This window comes from Ammospiza caudacuta, chromosome 16, assembly GCF_027887145.1.
Source record: "Ammospiza caudacuta isolate bAmmCau1 chromosome 16, bAmmCau1.pri, whole genome shotgun sequence".
NCBI classification, from domain to species: domain Eukaryota; kingdom Metazoa; phylum Chordata; class Aves; order Passeriformes; family Passerellidae; genus Ammospiza; species Ammospiza caudacuta.
Window position 1 is genome coordinate 13,263,593 of NC_080608.1, and position 17,922 is coordinate 13,281,514.

General features: G+C 44.8%; 1 protein-coding gene across 1 annotated transcript in view; it reads left to right on the forward strand.

Annotated features, from left to right (window-relative positions):
- Positions 1-2,551: 2,551 nt before the first annotated feature.
- GALNT10 (polypeptide N-acetylgalactosaminyltransferase 10) overlaps positions 2,552-17,922 on the forward strand; it is an 81,527-nt gene continuing 66,156 nt past the window's right edge. Inside the window, exon 1 of the mRNA XM_058815302.1 lies at positions 2,552-2,805. Within this exon, the coding sequence (XP_058671285.1) occupies positions 2,632-2,805 (174 nt within the window). The 5' untranslated portion in view covers positions 2,552-2,631. The remainder of the gene's footprint in view (positions 2,806-17,922) is intronic.

Genomic DNA, 17,922 nt, shown 5'->3' on the forward strand with positions numbered 1-17,922 from the left:
CTGCCCTGAGGAGCTGCAGGCAGAGACCAGAAGGCAGGAGAGCACTGATTCCCTCAGCCTGTGCCATCTCATCTCCGTGCTGTCGTGCCATCTGTGGGCTCTATCCCAGCAACTCCTGTCACATCCACTCCCATTAGCATTTCTCAGTGCTCTCCTGCCCTTTCCCAGTATCTGCTGACCAAGTCCCTCCGGTCAACCCTGCTCCTCGTCCTTCATCAAGGCTTTTCATTTCCATGCTGCTGTTTCCCACTTTTGCTGCACTCTGCCCTGCAGCTGCTCAGCACACGAGCTGCAAACCAGGCAACCCAGCTTGCTAGCAAAGAGAGCTTCCAGACAGGGATTGAGCTGCTATTAATTTATCCTATATTTGTTTTGAAAAGATGCCTGGGGAAGGTACACCATTTCCTTTTCCAGTTAGAGGCTTAACAGCCACAGGCTTTCTCCTTTCTCAGAAATGGAAATCCATGTTTATTTTGCATGTACTCTGTCAATCCCCAAGGCATTGCATCCAACAGGCCAAAATCAGAGCTCTGTCTCCACCAAAACACTTCAGGAGAAGTGCAGAGGGAGACATGCTCTACCTTTACTAGAAGAAACATCTATTTATTTGGGACCAAGGCAGCTGCACAGAGTATGAATTATTTTAATTAGTAAACCCAACAGGACTCACTCCCTCTTAAAGCAAAAAGTAAGACCTGGAACATCCATTTGCAGAGTCATCACTGAGGAGCAGCCAGACTGCAATTCCTAAGAGGCTCTTCAGAGGGTTTGATCATTCAGGATGCTCTCACATGTACAAAGTACTAATCTACCTGCGGCACCAGCCATAATCTGCTCCCTGCTAAAACTTGTGCAACTCTGCTGAAGCCAATTTATGAAGCAAACATTTAATTTAGCGAGCAGGCTCACAATCCTAAATTTAAACATATGTCGAGCCAGCGAGTGGCTTTGTTTTAATTAACTCTCAAACTTTGTGGCTGTCATTTCTTTATAAAAATGAGGATGTTCTGCCAAGGGCAGCCTGTTAGCATCCCTAGGAAACCTCCTGCTATTTCACAGCCACTTTTCAAAGAGCTCTCGCAGAGGTAAGGGGATGTGGATGTTATTATAAGGGTCCATATGGCAGTACACTGGCACTGCAGCATTAAATCAGAGGTATTGTAGCTTTCCAGCCCGGATTCTCGCAGCACCAGGTAATGTATATGTAGCTTTATTGTTGTACAATTTTAGCGGCTATGCATTATTCAGGAGCAGCCCGAGTCTCTGCACTGCCGGAGGTGATTCAGCGATGATAAAGGGAATACGCTTTGCTCTAAAGCAGGAGTGAAGGGATTTCACGGGTCGCTATCTGCTCCACCCACGGAGAAACAATGGAAGCGTTAACACTTCTGCTAAGGAAATCAGCTGGCGACAAATTCTCGTCGATAATTAAAATGAAAGCGCAAGCTGCCTTAACGCGTAGTTAGACTTAGGAACCCTAACCTGCTTTCTAAATTAAAAGCTTTCCTTGATAATTTGCCTCTCGCAGCAGGCGCTGAAATCTGCTAGAAGATGCCATCTAGTGGGTTATGGAAGTTTATTTAAGTTTAGAGCCACTTGCTGATGTGGGGCGAGGGTGGCAAGAGCTGCAAATGCTGGGGTGCGTGATGGTTTCTTTTTGTTGTCGCTCCAGGAAATTCGGCATTTCCCCGCGGGGGTTTGCATTGGAAGAGAACTAATGTTTATTTTCCCCGTGCCCAGAAGGGCAGTGAATTGTCAGAGCTTTGCTGTTGACACAGCCGAGCCTCACGGCTGTTCTGCTGGCAGAGCATCTTCCCGAGCGAGCGCCGGGGCTGCTGCTCCTCACTGAGGACACGGATCCGCTCCCAATTCTTGGGAAAGCTGGGCCGCCATTGCTTTTTTCCCTAAAACAACCCTTCAAACACTAACCCGTGCCTCTAAATTGTGTCGTTTTCATTATAGTTGAAGCCACTTAATTGCTATCCGGCTAAACAGCAGTGTTTTTGAAAGCGAACTAGGGATGGGGATGGATTTGGAGGGATGCTTCGATGGCATCTCCATCCCTGCTGGAGACTGCCTTGGTGTCCCCCGGTTATTGTGTGCCCATGGGGGCCACCCGGACCCTTTGGGGAGCATTTGCAGCCCTAATCCTTCAGCCTGCCCCGCTTCTCCCAGCCCCACTCCCATGTAAGGGGTCCCTCCCTCATTAAGGCGTTTTAAGCCAATTAACCACTGTGACCCCCTCCCCACCACCGACGGCCGCTTCGAATGCCGCTCCGCCAGACACCCCGCCGTGCCGCTGCACCCTGGGAGCGCCGTTCTTAGAGAGTCATTAGCGGGGAGTCATTAGCAGGGAGTCATTACCGGGGCTCATTAGCGGAGGGTCATTAGCGCAGGGTAATGAGCGGGGAGCGGGGCGGGGCCTCCCCGGGCGGTGGGCGGGGTCTCGGCGGCCCCGCCCCCCGCGCGAGCGGAGCGGAAGTACCGGAGTTGCCGCCCGGCGCCGCCGCCGAGCGCGGGCGAAAGTTGCGCTCCGGGAGCGCGGCGGGGGCGGCCGGACCGCGCTCCCTGCTCAGCCCGCGGCTCCTCGGCCCCTTCCCGCCGCTCGGCCCGCTCCCGGCAGCCGCTCCGATGCGGCGGAAGCAGAAGCGGCTGCTGCAGGCGGTGGGGCTGGCGCTGGCCGCCCTCGTCTTCTTGCCCAACGTGGGGCTCTGGTCCCTGTACCGCGAGCGGCAGCTGGAGGGCGGCGGCGCGGCCGGCGGGGACGGGGCGGCCGCCGCGGGGGCAGCGGCCGGGGAGGCGCCGGTGAGTGGCGGGGCTAGGGGGGCTGAGCGGCCCCGGGTGTGCCGGGGGTCTCCGGTGGGATCCGCCGGGCGAGGGTCGGGCGGCTCTCATGGGATCCGCTGTGGCACGGGGCGTGTGCGGGGCTGGGCGCGACCCTTCCCATCACGGGAGGCAGCGAGAAGCGGCAGGCGCCCCCATAAGAGGATGGAGCAGGGCAGGGAAGCCGGGTGGGCTCAGTGGACCCCGGGAAGGAGCTGGTTTGTGTATCCTGTGCCTGCGGAGGAGGAGCAGCGCGAGTACTTTCTTGGCAATTCACGGGAGGGTCTCCTCGCCTTTTTTCGGCTGAGCGTGGTAAGGGAATAATAAAGCAAGGTCTTTGCTTCTTGCGCCAGGGAGCGAGGCAGGGCTGGTCCCAGCCGTGCACAGAAAAGAACGCCGATTCCGCTTCCCAAGGGTGTGTGCCTCCGTGCCATTTCTCCTTACCTGCCCTGGAAGGGTGTGGGAAGCAAACATCACCTGTTACTCTGCCTCCCGCAGAGCTCAGGGCGAGGCCTCGCAGGGAGGACCGGGTGAAGCTGGCGGATTGTGCCCGAGCAGCGATGCTCCTTTGGGAAAAGCGGAAAACTCTTCCTGAGAGGCAGAGGATGCCCGCCGGATATGTGGCCTGAGGTTGTTGCAACACATGGCTGCTTTCCTTTCCTGTCCCACTAGTGTATAGTAAATTTCACAGCCAAACCTGTCTGTGCGGCGTGTGAGTCAGGAAGGCTGGATCACCCAAATTAGACGTTTTGGAAGCACAGTTTAGCTGCATTTACTTTTGGCTGTGTAATAGCTTTGTCCCCTTCTGGGTTTAGCTTTGTGCCATTAAGAATGATTGGGACTTGAAAGCTTGAAATGTCATTGTGTAACTATCAGTTCAGCTGCCACTCTGAAAGGCTCTGCTTGTTCAAAACCACTTAAAACTCTTATTCGTCTAAATCTTTTCCTCCTTGGAGACTTCCTGCTGTAACTGCACCGTAAAGGTGGAGAAACCTGCTGTGACAATTTCTGCTCTGAGGGAGAGAAGGCTCTCAAAGAGCTGTACTCAAACTGGGACTGAGCTCTTCTTTCCCCCAAGAAACGCTTTTTCAAATTCAAGCTTTTTAGTGTAAGTCTGGAGAAAACCATGTTCATGTCCCATGCTGCTGGGGAAAGGGATCAGCTGTTGCCTGTCACAAAACATTAATTTGCAGCAGATCCTCAAATCTGTGCAGAAATCCTTTTGACTTGACCACACACTGATCATTACATGCCTGGAGTTCCTGATGTTGCTGCCTTATGCTTGTATTTCTGTGGGATGCAGGGAGTCGATTTTGCATGACGGGTAAAAACCAAGCCCTGCTCCATAGCTTCATGTGTTAGGGCAGAATGAAGACCTTTGTAAAATCGTGTGTCCTCCAGAGTAACGAGGAGAAAGTTGGTAATTATTCTTAGGAGGTTTCAAAGTGGCAAGTTGGCTTTTATGTTTTTGGTCTTCCAAAATTGTCCTTGCACTGTAGGCTTTGGGTGGATGTAAGCCAGGCAGCATCTCTGCTGATTTCTGTGTCCTTGCAGTGATCTCAGTGCTCGGCTATCCTGAGCTGCCTGTGTTGTACACAATGCCTGCTCCATTTTTCTTTATGTCTCTGTAAAGTATGGCAGCTGTCAGTGACCTGAGATCTGCTTTTGTTTTGATGGTGTGTGGAGCTGGGCAGGAAACGCCTGTGCAACTCGCAGGAAAATTCGCAGTAAAACCTCTCTGCACTTGTGTAAATCAGAGCTGCTGGGTTTCAGGCTGAAGGCTTCATCTTCCAGTCTAATTAACGTGGAGTTATGGGCTGCAGGGGGTCTGTGAGTGAAGATATATTTGTGTTGTGAGCTTATTTTTTGAATGATTTGGCCCTGCAATGATAGCTCCAGTTACATTGAGCTAGGGAAAACATAGCCTTAAGGACAACAGGCTGTCTTGGTAAAAATAATTTCAGATGAAGCAGGATAAAAACAACTCAAATGTGATTTTGTTTTTCTGTTTAGTTGTGTGGGTTTGTTTTACTGTTGTCATAGAGGTATCTGCCAGCTGACTGCAGAGAGTTTTTTGGGTATCCTCACAATTAATTGTTCCAGCCTCCCTTCCTTGGTCCCAACAAGCATTCATGGGTTTTGTACTTAATAATCAACTTCCAGCTTGTAAATGAATATGCTGTTTGTCTGAATATTCTTCTTGTTCCTGAAGCCTTTTGAAAGAGCTGACTTCTTAATACAAAAACTCCAGATGATAGGAGAGAATATAATGAAAAAATATATTCAGAGCAGTCAGAAAAGATTTTCTTCTGTTTCTGGCTTTAATTTGCCTTTTTGTGCAGGCTAATCTTTGAATTGAGGACATTTCCTATGTACTTCAGAATTGAGCTTTTCAATGAAATCTCTGTCCAGGCTCATTCTTTCTCTTTAAATGGTGTCTGCTGTTTCAGTCAGTAGTTCTATTCCTCAGAGTAAAAGCAGAAGAGGGGGAAATGTTTTAAGAAACAGCTGAATTAAAGCTATAAAACAATTCCTAGAACCTTGTTGTATTGCTAAAATTTTGAAGTTTGAAACCAGGCAGGAGTTTCTGTTGTCTGCCTGTGCTGCATGTTACCTTCAATAACATGGCAATATATGCATCACTATAGGTGATTTGGCTTTATTTAATCTTTCTAGTGCCCGAAACAAATGTGTCAGAAAATTAAGCAATCAGAAACGATGTAAATATATTCCAGGGAAGATTATTCTAAACAGTTTCTGCGGAAGTGCCTAGGCAGCTAATTGCTTCTGTATTTACATGTTCAGGGGAAACATTATGGTGGCTGAAAATAGTGTCTTGCTTTAATAAGGAGGGTGAGGTATCTGCTCTTTCCTCTGCCTTTGGGTTTGTTCTTTTGCAGCTCTGTGGGTGTTTCTCCCTGCACAGAGGAGAGATGGAGAGAAGTCAGCAAGGTCCTGGCCTCAAGGTCGTGCTGCAGATCTGCGTGGAAAAGCTGGAGCTCTGAGTTAGTCCTTGCTTAACTGCTGTGTGCTAGAAGTGGCCTCTGTCACTCTGTGCAGTGCTCAGCAGAGGAGATGATCTGGGAAGTTCTTTTCTTCCCTTTTTTCCTGGGGTGTGTAACAGGTCTGGCATTAAATGGGGCCGGTGGCACTGAACGGTTTCTGCTGACAGCCTAGAAGCTGCTTTGACTTCGTGACTGTGCTGTTTGCTCATCACTATGTGAGTCTCAGCGTGCTCACGGAATGCAGATTGACTTTTCTGTAGATTCATCTTTTTCTTTTTTTAACAACTATTCAATAAGTAAAAGCATACGATCTGTGGGTGTGGGGGTAGGAAGAAGCAGAAGGAATGCAGCTATTCCTTTTGTCTCTTGGATCTCTGCTGTCTGCCTCAGAGGCTGCTGAGCATCCTCAGCCCAAATGTTTAATTGATGTGGATGTAGCTTTGCAGTGTGTAAACCCTGGGTGAGTTAGGCTGTGGGCTGGTGGCTTGTGCTTGGGCTAATGCAAGTGTTTATGTGGCTTTCAGTGCCCTGCAGAGCTGCTGCTCTGCTCCTCTGTGGTCAGGCTGGAGATCCTTGCTGTGTGAAACCTGCAGTTCTGGGAATGTGGCTTTTGAGCTCGCAGAGATGCTAAGCTGGAAGGTTTTTCTTTGAATTGCTGGCTGAAAGCACTGTAGCAAATGAGCTGCCTTTGGTGGCAGTGCGTTTTTATCTGATATGATGAATGCTTTATGGAGTCGCCCTGTAGCTTGTTGTAGCAGTAATTTGTGCTCAATAAATTAACTCGGGAGCATGATGGAAGTGTATAAATCACATCGGTGATTGTGTGGTGCCCTCTGCTGCCGGCTGGCTGGAGTGATGTGGGGTACACCCTCCTGCTGCTTCCTCGGCAATCAGAAACCAACTGCAAACTCGGGGTTGAAAAATGCCTGGGCAGGGTGCTGCTGTTGGAAAGTTTGGGGTGATAAACTTTGGCTTTAGTGCCAGTGAGCCTAAAGTTTCCAGCTAGCATGGCTGAAAATGCAGCCCTGGTGATGGGTGAGTGGGGAATGATGCTGCTTGTGTCCTCCTCATCTGAGGAAGAGGATGGGCTTTGCTGTTCTGACCTGGGGGCAGCTGGGAGCTTGTCAAGGTTTGTCAGCATTGTGGTGTTGTTGGAAAAAACTAATAAGGAAGACCTAAAGCACATTCCAGATGCCAGGAGCCAAAAAGTTTTGCAGTAGAAATCTTCCTACCACAAAGAAACGTCACCATTGCAGGAATTAAGCGCATATGAAGCATGTTTGAACAGCAAAACAGAACCACTTTTCCAATAACAGAAGGGAGGAGAAGGACTTGGGAAAAATTAGAGGAACCCTGTTGTGCTCTCTGCCAGCCAGAAGGGAATTGGGCAGCCAGCTTGCTGAGCTTCACAGGTTCCTCTGGTCCTGTCCCAGACCCTGCTGCTGCCCCACAGAGCTCTTGGGCACTGCTGTGTGTGCCAGGCACTTGACAGCTGATGTAAAGGGAAACTTTGAAAAGCTTGTTTTGTAAGTAAGCATAAAACAATTGGCATCTAAGGACTGGAGTGCAAGTGCTACAGCTGAACAAGTCTGTTTTAATTTAAGAGTGACTGATTGAGTGTGGGCTGCTCTGGAGTTTATCACTTCAGTGAGTGCACTTGTGAAATGAGCAGGGTTTCCTGAGCTAGGTAAGCATGTCCTGCACTTGTGGTTGGCAAAGGGAGCTGAAGTGGAGTGTCTAAACCATCTCACAGCTGTAAAGTGCAAAGTAAAATCTGAAAATATGCTTATAAAGAAAGTGGAGCTTTCAGTGGCCTTCACTCAAGGTCTCATTGTGGTGATCTTTGTTGTAATGGCAACACAGAGCTGGATGAACAAATGGGCTGTGTTGTAGGTCTCCTATGCTGTGTGAAAATAAATGGTTTATTGTACTTTGTTCATCATTGAGCAGGTCCTTCTGTTATTGGAAAAGTGGTTCTGTTTCACTGTTCAAACATGCTTCGTATGCACTTAATTGCTGCAATGGTGACCTTTCTTTGTGGTAGGAAAATTTCTACTGCAAAACTTTTTGGTTCCTGGCATCTGGACTGTGCTGTAAGTCACTGTTGAAAACCATAATCATGTGGTGATCTCCAGAGCTGTGTGCTTTTGCTGAAAGAATATTAATCAAATTGCAAGAGACAACTGATTTAAGAGCAACCACAGTTGTAAATTTCCTGGCAGATAACTACCAGGTATTTGACTTAAGAGGACTAGAAAAACTAACAGGAATTTACTTATTACCAGTGAGGAGGGTTGGTGAAATTAGGCAGAAAAATGTTATCAACCAGACTTTGTTATATAGTGCCACCTTCCACTCCCTGTTTGAATACAGGTACAGGTGTCACTAGAAAAAGTAAAAGGGCTGCAGTTTCCCTTCCTGTCACTCTGTATTTGCTTCCTTGTGTATAGAAAACTGGCAAGGCTGAATGGATTAAAAATTGTCTGCTGTGATGGCAAGCAGACATTTAATGATTATTTTAACAGTCATTCATTTAAATATTATTTCAATGTTGCTTCAGTCAGACTGAGCTAGATTGGGAATAGTTACTTTCTGTTAATTTAATTTGCTCTCTGTTCCTATTCTGAAATCAAATCAGGAAAAGCCTTTCTGCCTGGCATTTGCACTTTGTCTTAGCCTGATCTCCTGTCCCTGGACAGAAGGATTTTGGTCAGTGCTAGTGCAGTTTGGCCACTTGGATATTTCTTCTGGATACAGCTTGGCCTGGGATTCCTGTGCTTCTAGGGAGCTGTATAAATGACATTCTATCTTGCCTTCAGGCCCCAGATTGTTTGCAGAACCAAAGCTGTCGGTGGGGATTTTTAGCAGTTCAGGGATAGTGTGAATCTGTTTATCATGTTTCACAGACTCCTGAACAAATTCTGGTGCCTGAGTCACTTCCAAGAGTGTAACAGTGTGATGCTTAATTTCCAAATCCAGGGATAATAGCCCTCACTTTCTAATTTTAAAAATTCATGTTCTACTTTTGGACTGCCTTTTGTCTTGGTGGTGGTGAAAAAACTTCATTATTCTCTGTTATCTCTTAAAGAGTGTGCTTGTGGTTTTCCCTTCAGGTCATGGCTTCTTACAGCTCAGGGAGCCAGTAAGTGCTGCTGGTCTTGCTTTATTCCACATGAAGCCTGGCCCCTCAGTGGCAATGGTATCTTTTATATCAGTGTAACCAACACCTGTGGTGCTATTTCCTGCATTTGTGTTATCCTGCATGGGTGATGGATAGGCAACAAGGAATGGAGTGTTTATCTACACAGCTTTGTTAAGAATATAAGTAGTAGTGGATATCAAATTATGGCTGACTTGTCAGACTCTGCCTCTTTTGTTAGATTTACAGGGCCTGGCAAACGATTGGAGAAAGCTGCAGATCAGTAAATCAATACCAGCACAAAGAGTTGCCAGGCAGTCCTCCTTTTCAAATGCCTGGGTAGAAGAGTTAACTTCTGCTGTGTCTGAGATCTGCTGGCAGCTCTGCACCCCCTAAAATACAAGAAATTAGTTGTTTGACATGTCTCCTTATTGTTCCTTGTATAAACTTGATAAAGCTTTAACTTGCGGCTTCAAAGAAGGGAGGTCTACCAGTTTTTGGTGCTTAAGTTTGCTTTTCTTTCTAAATAATTACCTCTCTTCCCTTTTGCAGTTCCTCCATTTTCTCTAATCTTAGCTCTAGGTTATAAGAGAGCTCCCTGGAGCATATATCCATAATTAAGGCTTTTAAACCACAATTACAGTGGAGCATCAGCGGTGCTCTGCTGTGACCAATATCCAAGGGAGGAACTTGCTTCAGAAGAAAAGTTGCTGATTTTATTACAAACAAAATCTCTCCTGTCCCACTCACAGAGTTTCCTCTGATACTTTCATGCCTTCCCACTTTGCTGAGTTATCTTCCTAAAGCTGATGTCCATTAATGGCACGTCTTCTGTAGCTCACGATAAAAAGGTTTTATTTAGTCCCTGTGTCATTTTCTGGAAACACAGGCTGCCAGCTCTACTGCAAATCATTCCCTCATGAGTACATTCAGAGAACTCCAGGGTTTAAAATGGAAACCCTGTTTTAAGCAAACTCATGTAACTCATGTGGATATTTTGATTCTTCCTTTGGCCAGAAACAGAAAGCAAAGGAAGGGAGGGAGGATGGAGTTCAGGAAGGCTTGACTGTGTTGTGCTGCCCAGCTTGGTGGAGAAGCTCACTCTTAATATCACCAAATAAAATGACTATGTCTTCCAGTCTCAACTTCTTATTGATTTCTCAGCTTTAATACCTTTTTCCTTTGCAATTAGCACAAGTAGCAGAAAGCAACTTCTAAACCCTGTCTTTGAAAAAACAGTGAATGCTGACATCCTCCCCGTTAGGCTGTAAATTGCTTCTGCCCAGAGGAAACTAATTCCTGATCAAAGCATCTCCCCTCACCACTAATGTGTATTTCTCATGTGTGTGCCATGTGTAGCTGATCTAACAGTGACCTGACACCTTTCCCTGATGTAGCTTTCAAAGGGAGAACTTGTCCTGTTCTTTGTGGTTGCAGATCACAAGGCAACTGCTGAAGTGGAACTTCCAAAAGGCATATCAGATTTTTTTTTTTTAATATACAAAAAATGCAGCTGTTTACTAAAATAATGACCAGCAAAGGGGTTAAATTTCAAACAAAAAGAACTCGTGTCTTAAACTTGGATGCCTGTAAATGAAGCCTGTCTTCCTGCTGCAGACTATTTGGTCATAAAAATAAAAGATTCACAGAATAACAGTTAATCAGTCTGTCTCCTGCAAGAGTTCATTTTCTGGATGCATGGAATTTCTTGTTTGAATACTCTCCCTTTCAAAAACTCTGGTTAGATTGGCATTTTGTGTTTGTTAGTCAAGGTCTTGTGATGTTTTGGGACTTCACTAGATCTTATCTGTAAACACTGTCAGCTGTTCCTCCTCCACACGGAGCTGCCTTGCCTCAGCCCTCCTGAACAACTGGGGCTTTTTTACAAGCTTAAGTTGCTATGAAAAGTTCTGCTCTGCTTGATCCCTAAAGCCTGAAATCCTCTGCTTGCAGCTATGTGTGCAAGCTGAGGTGACTTTGCAAAGCAAAGTCATTTCATTCTCTGTCTGCTTATGATTATTCAGAAGACCTAATATTTAAATCCCCCTAGTAGCCAGTCTTGTTTTTTTCTCAGTGGGAGATCACATAGGCTTGTTTTTCTGTAAGTTGTCTTTGTGTTCAGATTCATTTGGGAGGTTGCTTTTACCAAATTGATCACACTAGCAAGGAAAGAATTTTTCTCTATGATGGCAAAGAACTATTTTTTTTCTTTCTTGAGCTTCCCTAATGTTTCCCATCCTTCAGATGGAGTCCAAGGAAGAAATGTTCACAGGGATTAGTAAGCATGAGCTGTTTCTTAATAAATAAAACAGGTGAAACAAAGTTGGAGTGTTCTTAACACTTAGACCAAAGTTTTCAAAGATGTCTTAGAGTATGATGTTGCTTTGAAAAATAAGAGTCTTAGTGACTTTGATCTAGGGTATGGGATAAAAATAACCACAACCAGGACTGGCATCCCGTAAGATTTCTTTTTGTTTGTTTTTTGGAGGTTTTTATAATATTTTTAAAAGAGTAAGCAGCTCCTTCACTTCTGCTCAGACTGACTTTAATCTTCACTCTGCTTCTTGGAAGTGGCTCTCTTTAGAGACTGTAATTTCAGCGCAGATAAATACAAGCAAAATATATTCCATCACTGAAGAAAATCTGAACCCCAAAAACTAGATAAATAAGACATAATGATGTTGTAAAAGGCTTCCATTGGGCAAGGAAGTAATTTTCTGTAACATTACAGAAGGTCACTTAAATTTATCCTGTCCATCCATGTTAGCCACTGTGTAACAGGCTTGTTCAGGATCTCAAAAAGAAGTGAACCCTGTGATTATCTTCTGTTTTCTCATTTATCTCCCTGGTGGCCTGTTGCCAGTGTTTTATGTGTGATAGCCAAGTAAGAAGGAATAACTCCTTTTTTCCACTCCTGCATGTTGGTTTTGCTGATCCACCAAATACACTCTGGGCTGTCACTTCCCTTTGATTCTCAGGCTGTGTCAGAAATATTTAAAACTCCTATGGATATCTTGCTGCTACATGCTGCCTATTTTTTTATGTGTGTTGCTGTTTTGGAAACTGATTCAAGGTACTAATTTAGCCTAGGAAAAAAAAAATCTCCCTTCAGAAAACCAGCATCTGCTCACAGGTCTTATTTGCAGCAGTGAAGAAGTTATATTGGTACTGTTAAAGTGTTTGGAGTGAAATTTCTCAAGATTATTTTGCTTGGTTGGTACTGAGGGCATGGAAGTAAACTAAAAATATCTGCAAAGTATTGGAAGACCTGGGATATTGACATAGAAACTGGCAGAATTGTATCTGGTTTTGTGTATGGAGACCAGAGAACTATCCAGGTTATCATTGTTGCTGTTGCAGCTGATTTTTGGAAATGTGATTCTTGACCCATTGTGCCCCAGATTGTGTCTGATCTTCAGATGTGAACTGTGTGCTCCGCTATGGGAGATGGGGAAAGTCTTATCTGCAATGTGTGAAGGTCCTACTTGTTATCCTTGATTTTGACTGCTGCAGAGAATCTGCGTAAAATCTGTATAAAACATAACAAGTCCTCATTCATCGTACTGCCATATTTTCTGCAAGTAGGAACTTGGGCCTGCTGATTACAGAAAGAGTCTTTGGCAAAGGAATTACAAACTAAAAAGAAAGTGTCTTGAATTGCAATTTGTGCCAACATCCTTTTCTGTGCATCTTGGCCAAAGCTGTTATCAGCATAAACTTACACCAATCACCCTGGGTGAAAGGCCTATGCTGTGGAAACAACTGATGGTTTGTGGCTTTTCAAGTGCTGATATTTTTATAATAAGTGGCTGCTGCTGGTAGAAATGCATCTGAGAAGTTATGAATTGTCATGAATACATGAGCAGAGAGCACTGGCATTGCTGATAAATTAGCTGGGAATTGTCAGTTGTGTAGTAGAACTCAAATATTGGCTTAACCTGAAAATGTGAAATTAAATAGAAAAGAACAGATTTTCTCTCTGGATACTCGAAAACAATAACAAGTCATGTGAAAACTTGTTTTAGAAATTATTTCTAGAGGGTATGAGTTTCCAAGCCTAATGCAGTGAAGTCTATTTTTATAGTCCTTGAAAACAAAACCTGACAGACCATATTTGCCAGCACTTATATTGCTCTGGTGACAGTGCTTCTTTTTAGAGCATGCCAGAGGAAATACTCTGTGCTGGAGCATATGTCAGTGATTAGTGGGACCAGTGCTGCAGGATGAAGTGGAAGAAATATGGCTGTGTGAAGAAAAAGCTGAATGGACAGAACGTGAGAAATGTAGTGGTTTATGGGTCAGGTTTAGGGTAGGAATGGAAAATAGTTATTTTTAGGGATGTCTGTATGTGGCTGACATGCTGTCTTCCAAATCACTGAGGTTTGACTCAGAGGATGACTGCTGTCTTTCTCTGTGTGTTCCCCTTAATTTCTTCTTCATGTAGAAAACTGTTTTCCCTTTGAATCGATCCCTGTTTGCATTCTGCAGGTGTTACATAATGCAGGTATTTGTATGCTCACGGTGAACTGGAAACCTCAGGAAGTGAGAGACTTTGGCACCCACCCCTTTTTGTGGATTTGAGGGCTGAGGCAGAGAATGATGCCCAGAAACCAGCCGAGTCTCTCCAGACCTGACACCCTGGCTCCAGTCAAGCCCATGAGGTGTGTGCTCATGTTTGGGTTTGGGATGGGATTTGCAGGTCCTGCTGCCGCCAGAGCCACCTTGTGAAGGGTGCTGAGGTCAAAACACAGCTCTCAGCCCCAAGTTCTGGGTCTCTGGGTATTTGTGTTCAACTCCTGGGCTGGAGGAAGAGGAGGAGGATGGAGCCCTGCAGTCCTTCTCCAGCATCACTGACTGCTTTTACTCCAGAGCTGCAGTGCAGCAGCTACAGCCCTCAGTTGACTTTGCCTCCCTGCTTTGACCATCAAGAATAACAAATATCTGTGTTCTTTGCAGGCACCAAAACGTGCAAACAGCTACAAGTGATTTGTGTGCAGTATAGAGGCACCACTGTACATAAATGTACACCAGGTGAAAAGACTGTCACAGACATCTTTTATGAAAAATCCTTTCCTTAGGATTTTTTTCCCCTGAAAAGCTGAGAGGCCTCAGGAACAAAATGTAAACATTGATTATCTGCTGCTGTGGAATGCAACAGGTGCATCTGTGTTTGCTCTCATGTGGTTGTTTCTAATTAATGGCCAATCACAGTCAGCTGGCTCGGACAGAGAGTCCGAGCCACAAGCCTTTGTTATCATTCTTTCTTTTTCTATTCTTAGCTAGCCTTGTGATGAAATCCTTTCTTCTTTTCTTTTAGTACAGTTTTAATATAATATATATCATAAAATAATAAATCAAGCCTTCTGAAACATGGAGTCAGATCCTCCTCTCTTCCCTCATCCTCAGACCCCTGTGAACACGGTCACACCTGTCATACCCAGTTGTTTTGATGGGATCCTGGAAGTCCCCACAGACCCCACTGTGGGAAACAAAGCTGGAAGTTGAGCTGCAAGATGCACAGCCTTGTGATTTTCAAGTTTCTTGTATATTTAGCCCTTGACATCATAGGTTAGTCATCAGTCAAGTGCTGTAAAAATGTTCTGCTGCCTCACCCTGCTTTTCATATCTTGTCACTCGACATTGGAGTGCTCCAAAATTTTTGCTATTCGACATAAATGGGAAGAAAATGAAAATGCTCTGTTCCCTTTATCACAATTGATGCCTGTACTTGAACTTTGCCAGTATTTGTTTATGAAAACTGCTTGTTTTTCCCTCTGAAATGTTTTTGTCAGAGCAGCTCAATACAATTTGTATTAGGGGAAGTCAGAAGAGGTTAGAGAATCCTTGAAAACTGGAAAAATAATAGATTAGATTGCCACATAGAATTACCTAACTGGTATCAAAATTAGACTGCTGCTGCAAACTAGGTATTTGGCTATTGATATTTAAAGAAATAATGCAAGAAGCCAAGCAACATTCATAAATGCAAGTTATAAAATAACTGTCTTCAGCTCACTACGCTTGTGATTTACCTGATTTAGACCTTTTTTTTGCAAAGTTTTCCCTCATATTTAAGTGTTTTAAAGATATTTTAGGTCTGGTTTTTCTAAAAAACATGTAAAGTTCTTGCTTTTGAATAACTCTTGAGATAACTGGAAAAGCAGAATTAAATTATTTGGGCCCTTTAGGGAAAAGTGAAGGCTTCATGAGATTTGATTTGTATTTCTGTAGCACACAGGAGGCCTAGTCAGAAGTCTGCAAGGAGAAAATAAGGCACCCAAAGGCAGACTGTTTCCCATAATGTAACCCAAACTGAAAGTATATATTTATTTTCCTTCCCTAAATTTGCTCTGTAGAAAATATCTTAAAAATTTGATTGTTTGGTGGTATTTGTACCAAAAAAGAGGAGCTTCTCAGCAGTGCAATAATTAGATTTTTGTACTGTGTCACCAGTACTGCATGGATTCTGAAAGAGACATCTGGATTTTCACTGGTGACGGAATCCAGTGTTTAAAGATCTTGATGTGTTCAGTCTGATATGTGGTGTCTCTAAGTTCTGTCATTGTTTCCTACTTGAATCTGCTGGCTCAGGCATGAGATTCTTGGATCCAGTTTCCTCTTAGTTTGTCAGAGCTGTGAAAGGAACTGACTTTGAAACCTTGATTACAATTCATTTTTTGCTTCCTTACAATTGTTAAAGATGTCAACATTTAGGCGGAGCAGCAGTTTACCTCATTTGGGAGTCACAGCTTCACAATGACTTGGGGTCTTCAGCAAAATGTTTTCAAGCTCGTGGAAATTGGATCCATCTGAAATGGAGTCACATTGTGTCTGCAGACACAGTCTAGGGTTTTTCTGTTCTGCTGGAGGGTGGTGGAAGCTGTGGCTCTTGGTGAAGTGTTGTGGTGTTACTGTGGACTTGTTCATCACCTGCACTGATCTCTGCTCAGGAGGTGGAAGAGAATTCCAAAGGAAATTTCCTTCCATCCTGCTTGGGAACTTCATCAGCTTAACATGAACGAGTTTGGGTTTGTGCTCAGTGCTGCTGCATTATGCAACTGGGATTCTGTCCTGCCTCCCTAAACAGGAGCAGCCTGTAAACCATCACCATTCAGTGTGTGTGCAACCTGCCTGGGCTCTGTGCAGGCAGCAAGGGGCAGGATTTAAATAATGGGATCAGATCATGCACCTGGATCTTGTTTGAAATCACAGGGTGAAAAGCTTCTAAAGCCTCTAAAACATTCTCAGAAGAGGAGAATGGTTGGCACACAAGACCCTGAAATCTGATGGGTTATAGTGTGCTCTTAAAATTTAATGAAATGTAATCCAAGGTTTTAATTGCATGTCTGGGTTTGTGCATTTCATGTTGACTTTAGCAATTCTGCTCAGTACCTAATGAGGCTGAACTCTTTGTGTAACAGTGAACCTCCTCCAAAAGATCTTTAGATGAAGAAATATTTGAAAGAGCAGGGAGGGAGAGACAGCAGTGGCAGATATCACCTAGTTTCTTGAAGCTCCTTGAGTTTTAAGTGTCCTTTGTGGTTCAAAGTAATCTTGACTTCAGTTTGTTATGAAAATTTCCTCCTTGCTGGTCTGCAGGATGGCTTGGGTGACCCATGGCAAGTGTGTCAGAGATTTCTGTGATCTGCAGCCAGAGCAGTGGAAGCATCAAACAGGCTCTGCAGCAAACATACTGCAGAACAGCTTTCCAGGGGGATTTAGAAACATCCATTTCTTCATCTGCTCCTCAGGCAGCATCCTAATCCCAAACCCAGCAGCCAGAGTGGGCTGTGATGGGCAAACACTTGGCACTGACTCCAGGAAAGCTGATGTGCTAGGAGCTGGCATCCTGTGGATCTGACACAGTGCTTGACAAAACTCTGATCTGTGCTAGTGGAATTGCCTGAGTGGCCTCAGTTTCTTCACTGTGGAGTCACCAAGGGGGATGTTTCAAGTCTGTGGGGTTGAATATTTGAATATTTGCTCCCAAGGCTCCCACCCAGCTCCAGGGTGGGAATTGTGTTCTCAGCAGGTCAGTGTGCAGCTGATGCACAAGGTGGCTGCACTAAAGCAGCACTCTGAGGTTAAAATGCATCAGGAGAATAAAGTTGTCTGGCCTTAGCACCAGTGATCATCTGAGGTGATCATTGTGTGTCCTCTCTCTTGCTTTCATGTGTCAGAATTGCTCTGGTTTCTCTCCTGGTCTGCAGCTTGAGAGGAAATGTCTGTCATGTAAACATTTTTGTTTATGTATAATAAACTGTAAACACTGAGGTGTTTTGGTATCTGCCAGTGTAAGGCACCATCCAGAAACAGTGGCATGGGTTGGATGGGCAGCTTTCAGAAAGAGAAAGTTGTCTCTGCCGTAGCTTCTGCTGCTCCATCTATTTCTATCATCATTTCTATTGCTGGAAGGGGACTGGCTGTACTTTGGAAAGGTTACAGTTGAAAGAAGTTACAAAACAGCACCCAGCAGGGTATAATCTCCTCTAAATAAGTACTTGATAAGGCATTTCAAGACATAAGCCTTCTTTAAAGAGTAAATGAAAGTTCATTGGTGTCCAGACAAAGACCCTTTGGCCATCTGGACTTGACTTACTGTTGTCTGCTCCTGGGTGAGGAAGGGCTGTCTGAGCTCTGGATATAAGGTGCTATGCAACACTTAAGCTCCCCTGACCTAATTCACTTGCTTTTTTGCTAGGGCATGGATTGGCAGTGGCTTGCTGGTGCAAAAGTAAGCAGCAGTTAATTCTTGTAAGTCAAGTCCTGTGTGGCTGTGATTTGGCTAACGCCATCTTTGTGGAAAAAGCAGGGCAGATTCCTGAAATGAAGTGATAAAAGAGTGGCAGGGGTGATCCTGGAGGCAAATACCAGCACAGCAGATGAGTTGTGTGTTCAGGTTTGGATGATGCTGGCTGCTTCTGACTGCTGCTTTCCCTTTCTAAGTCATGACTG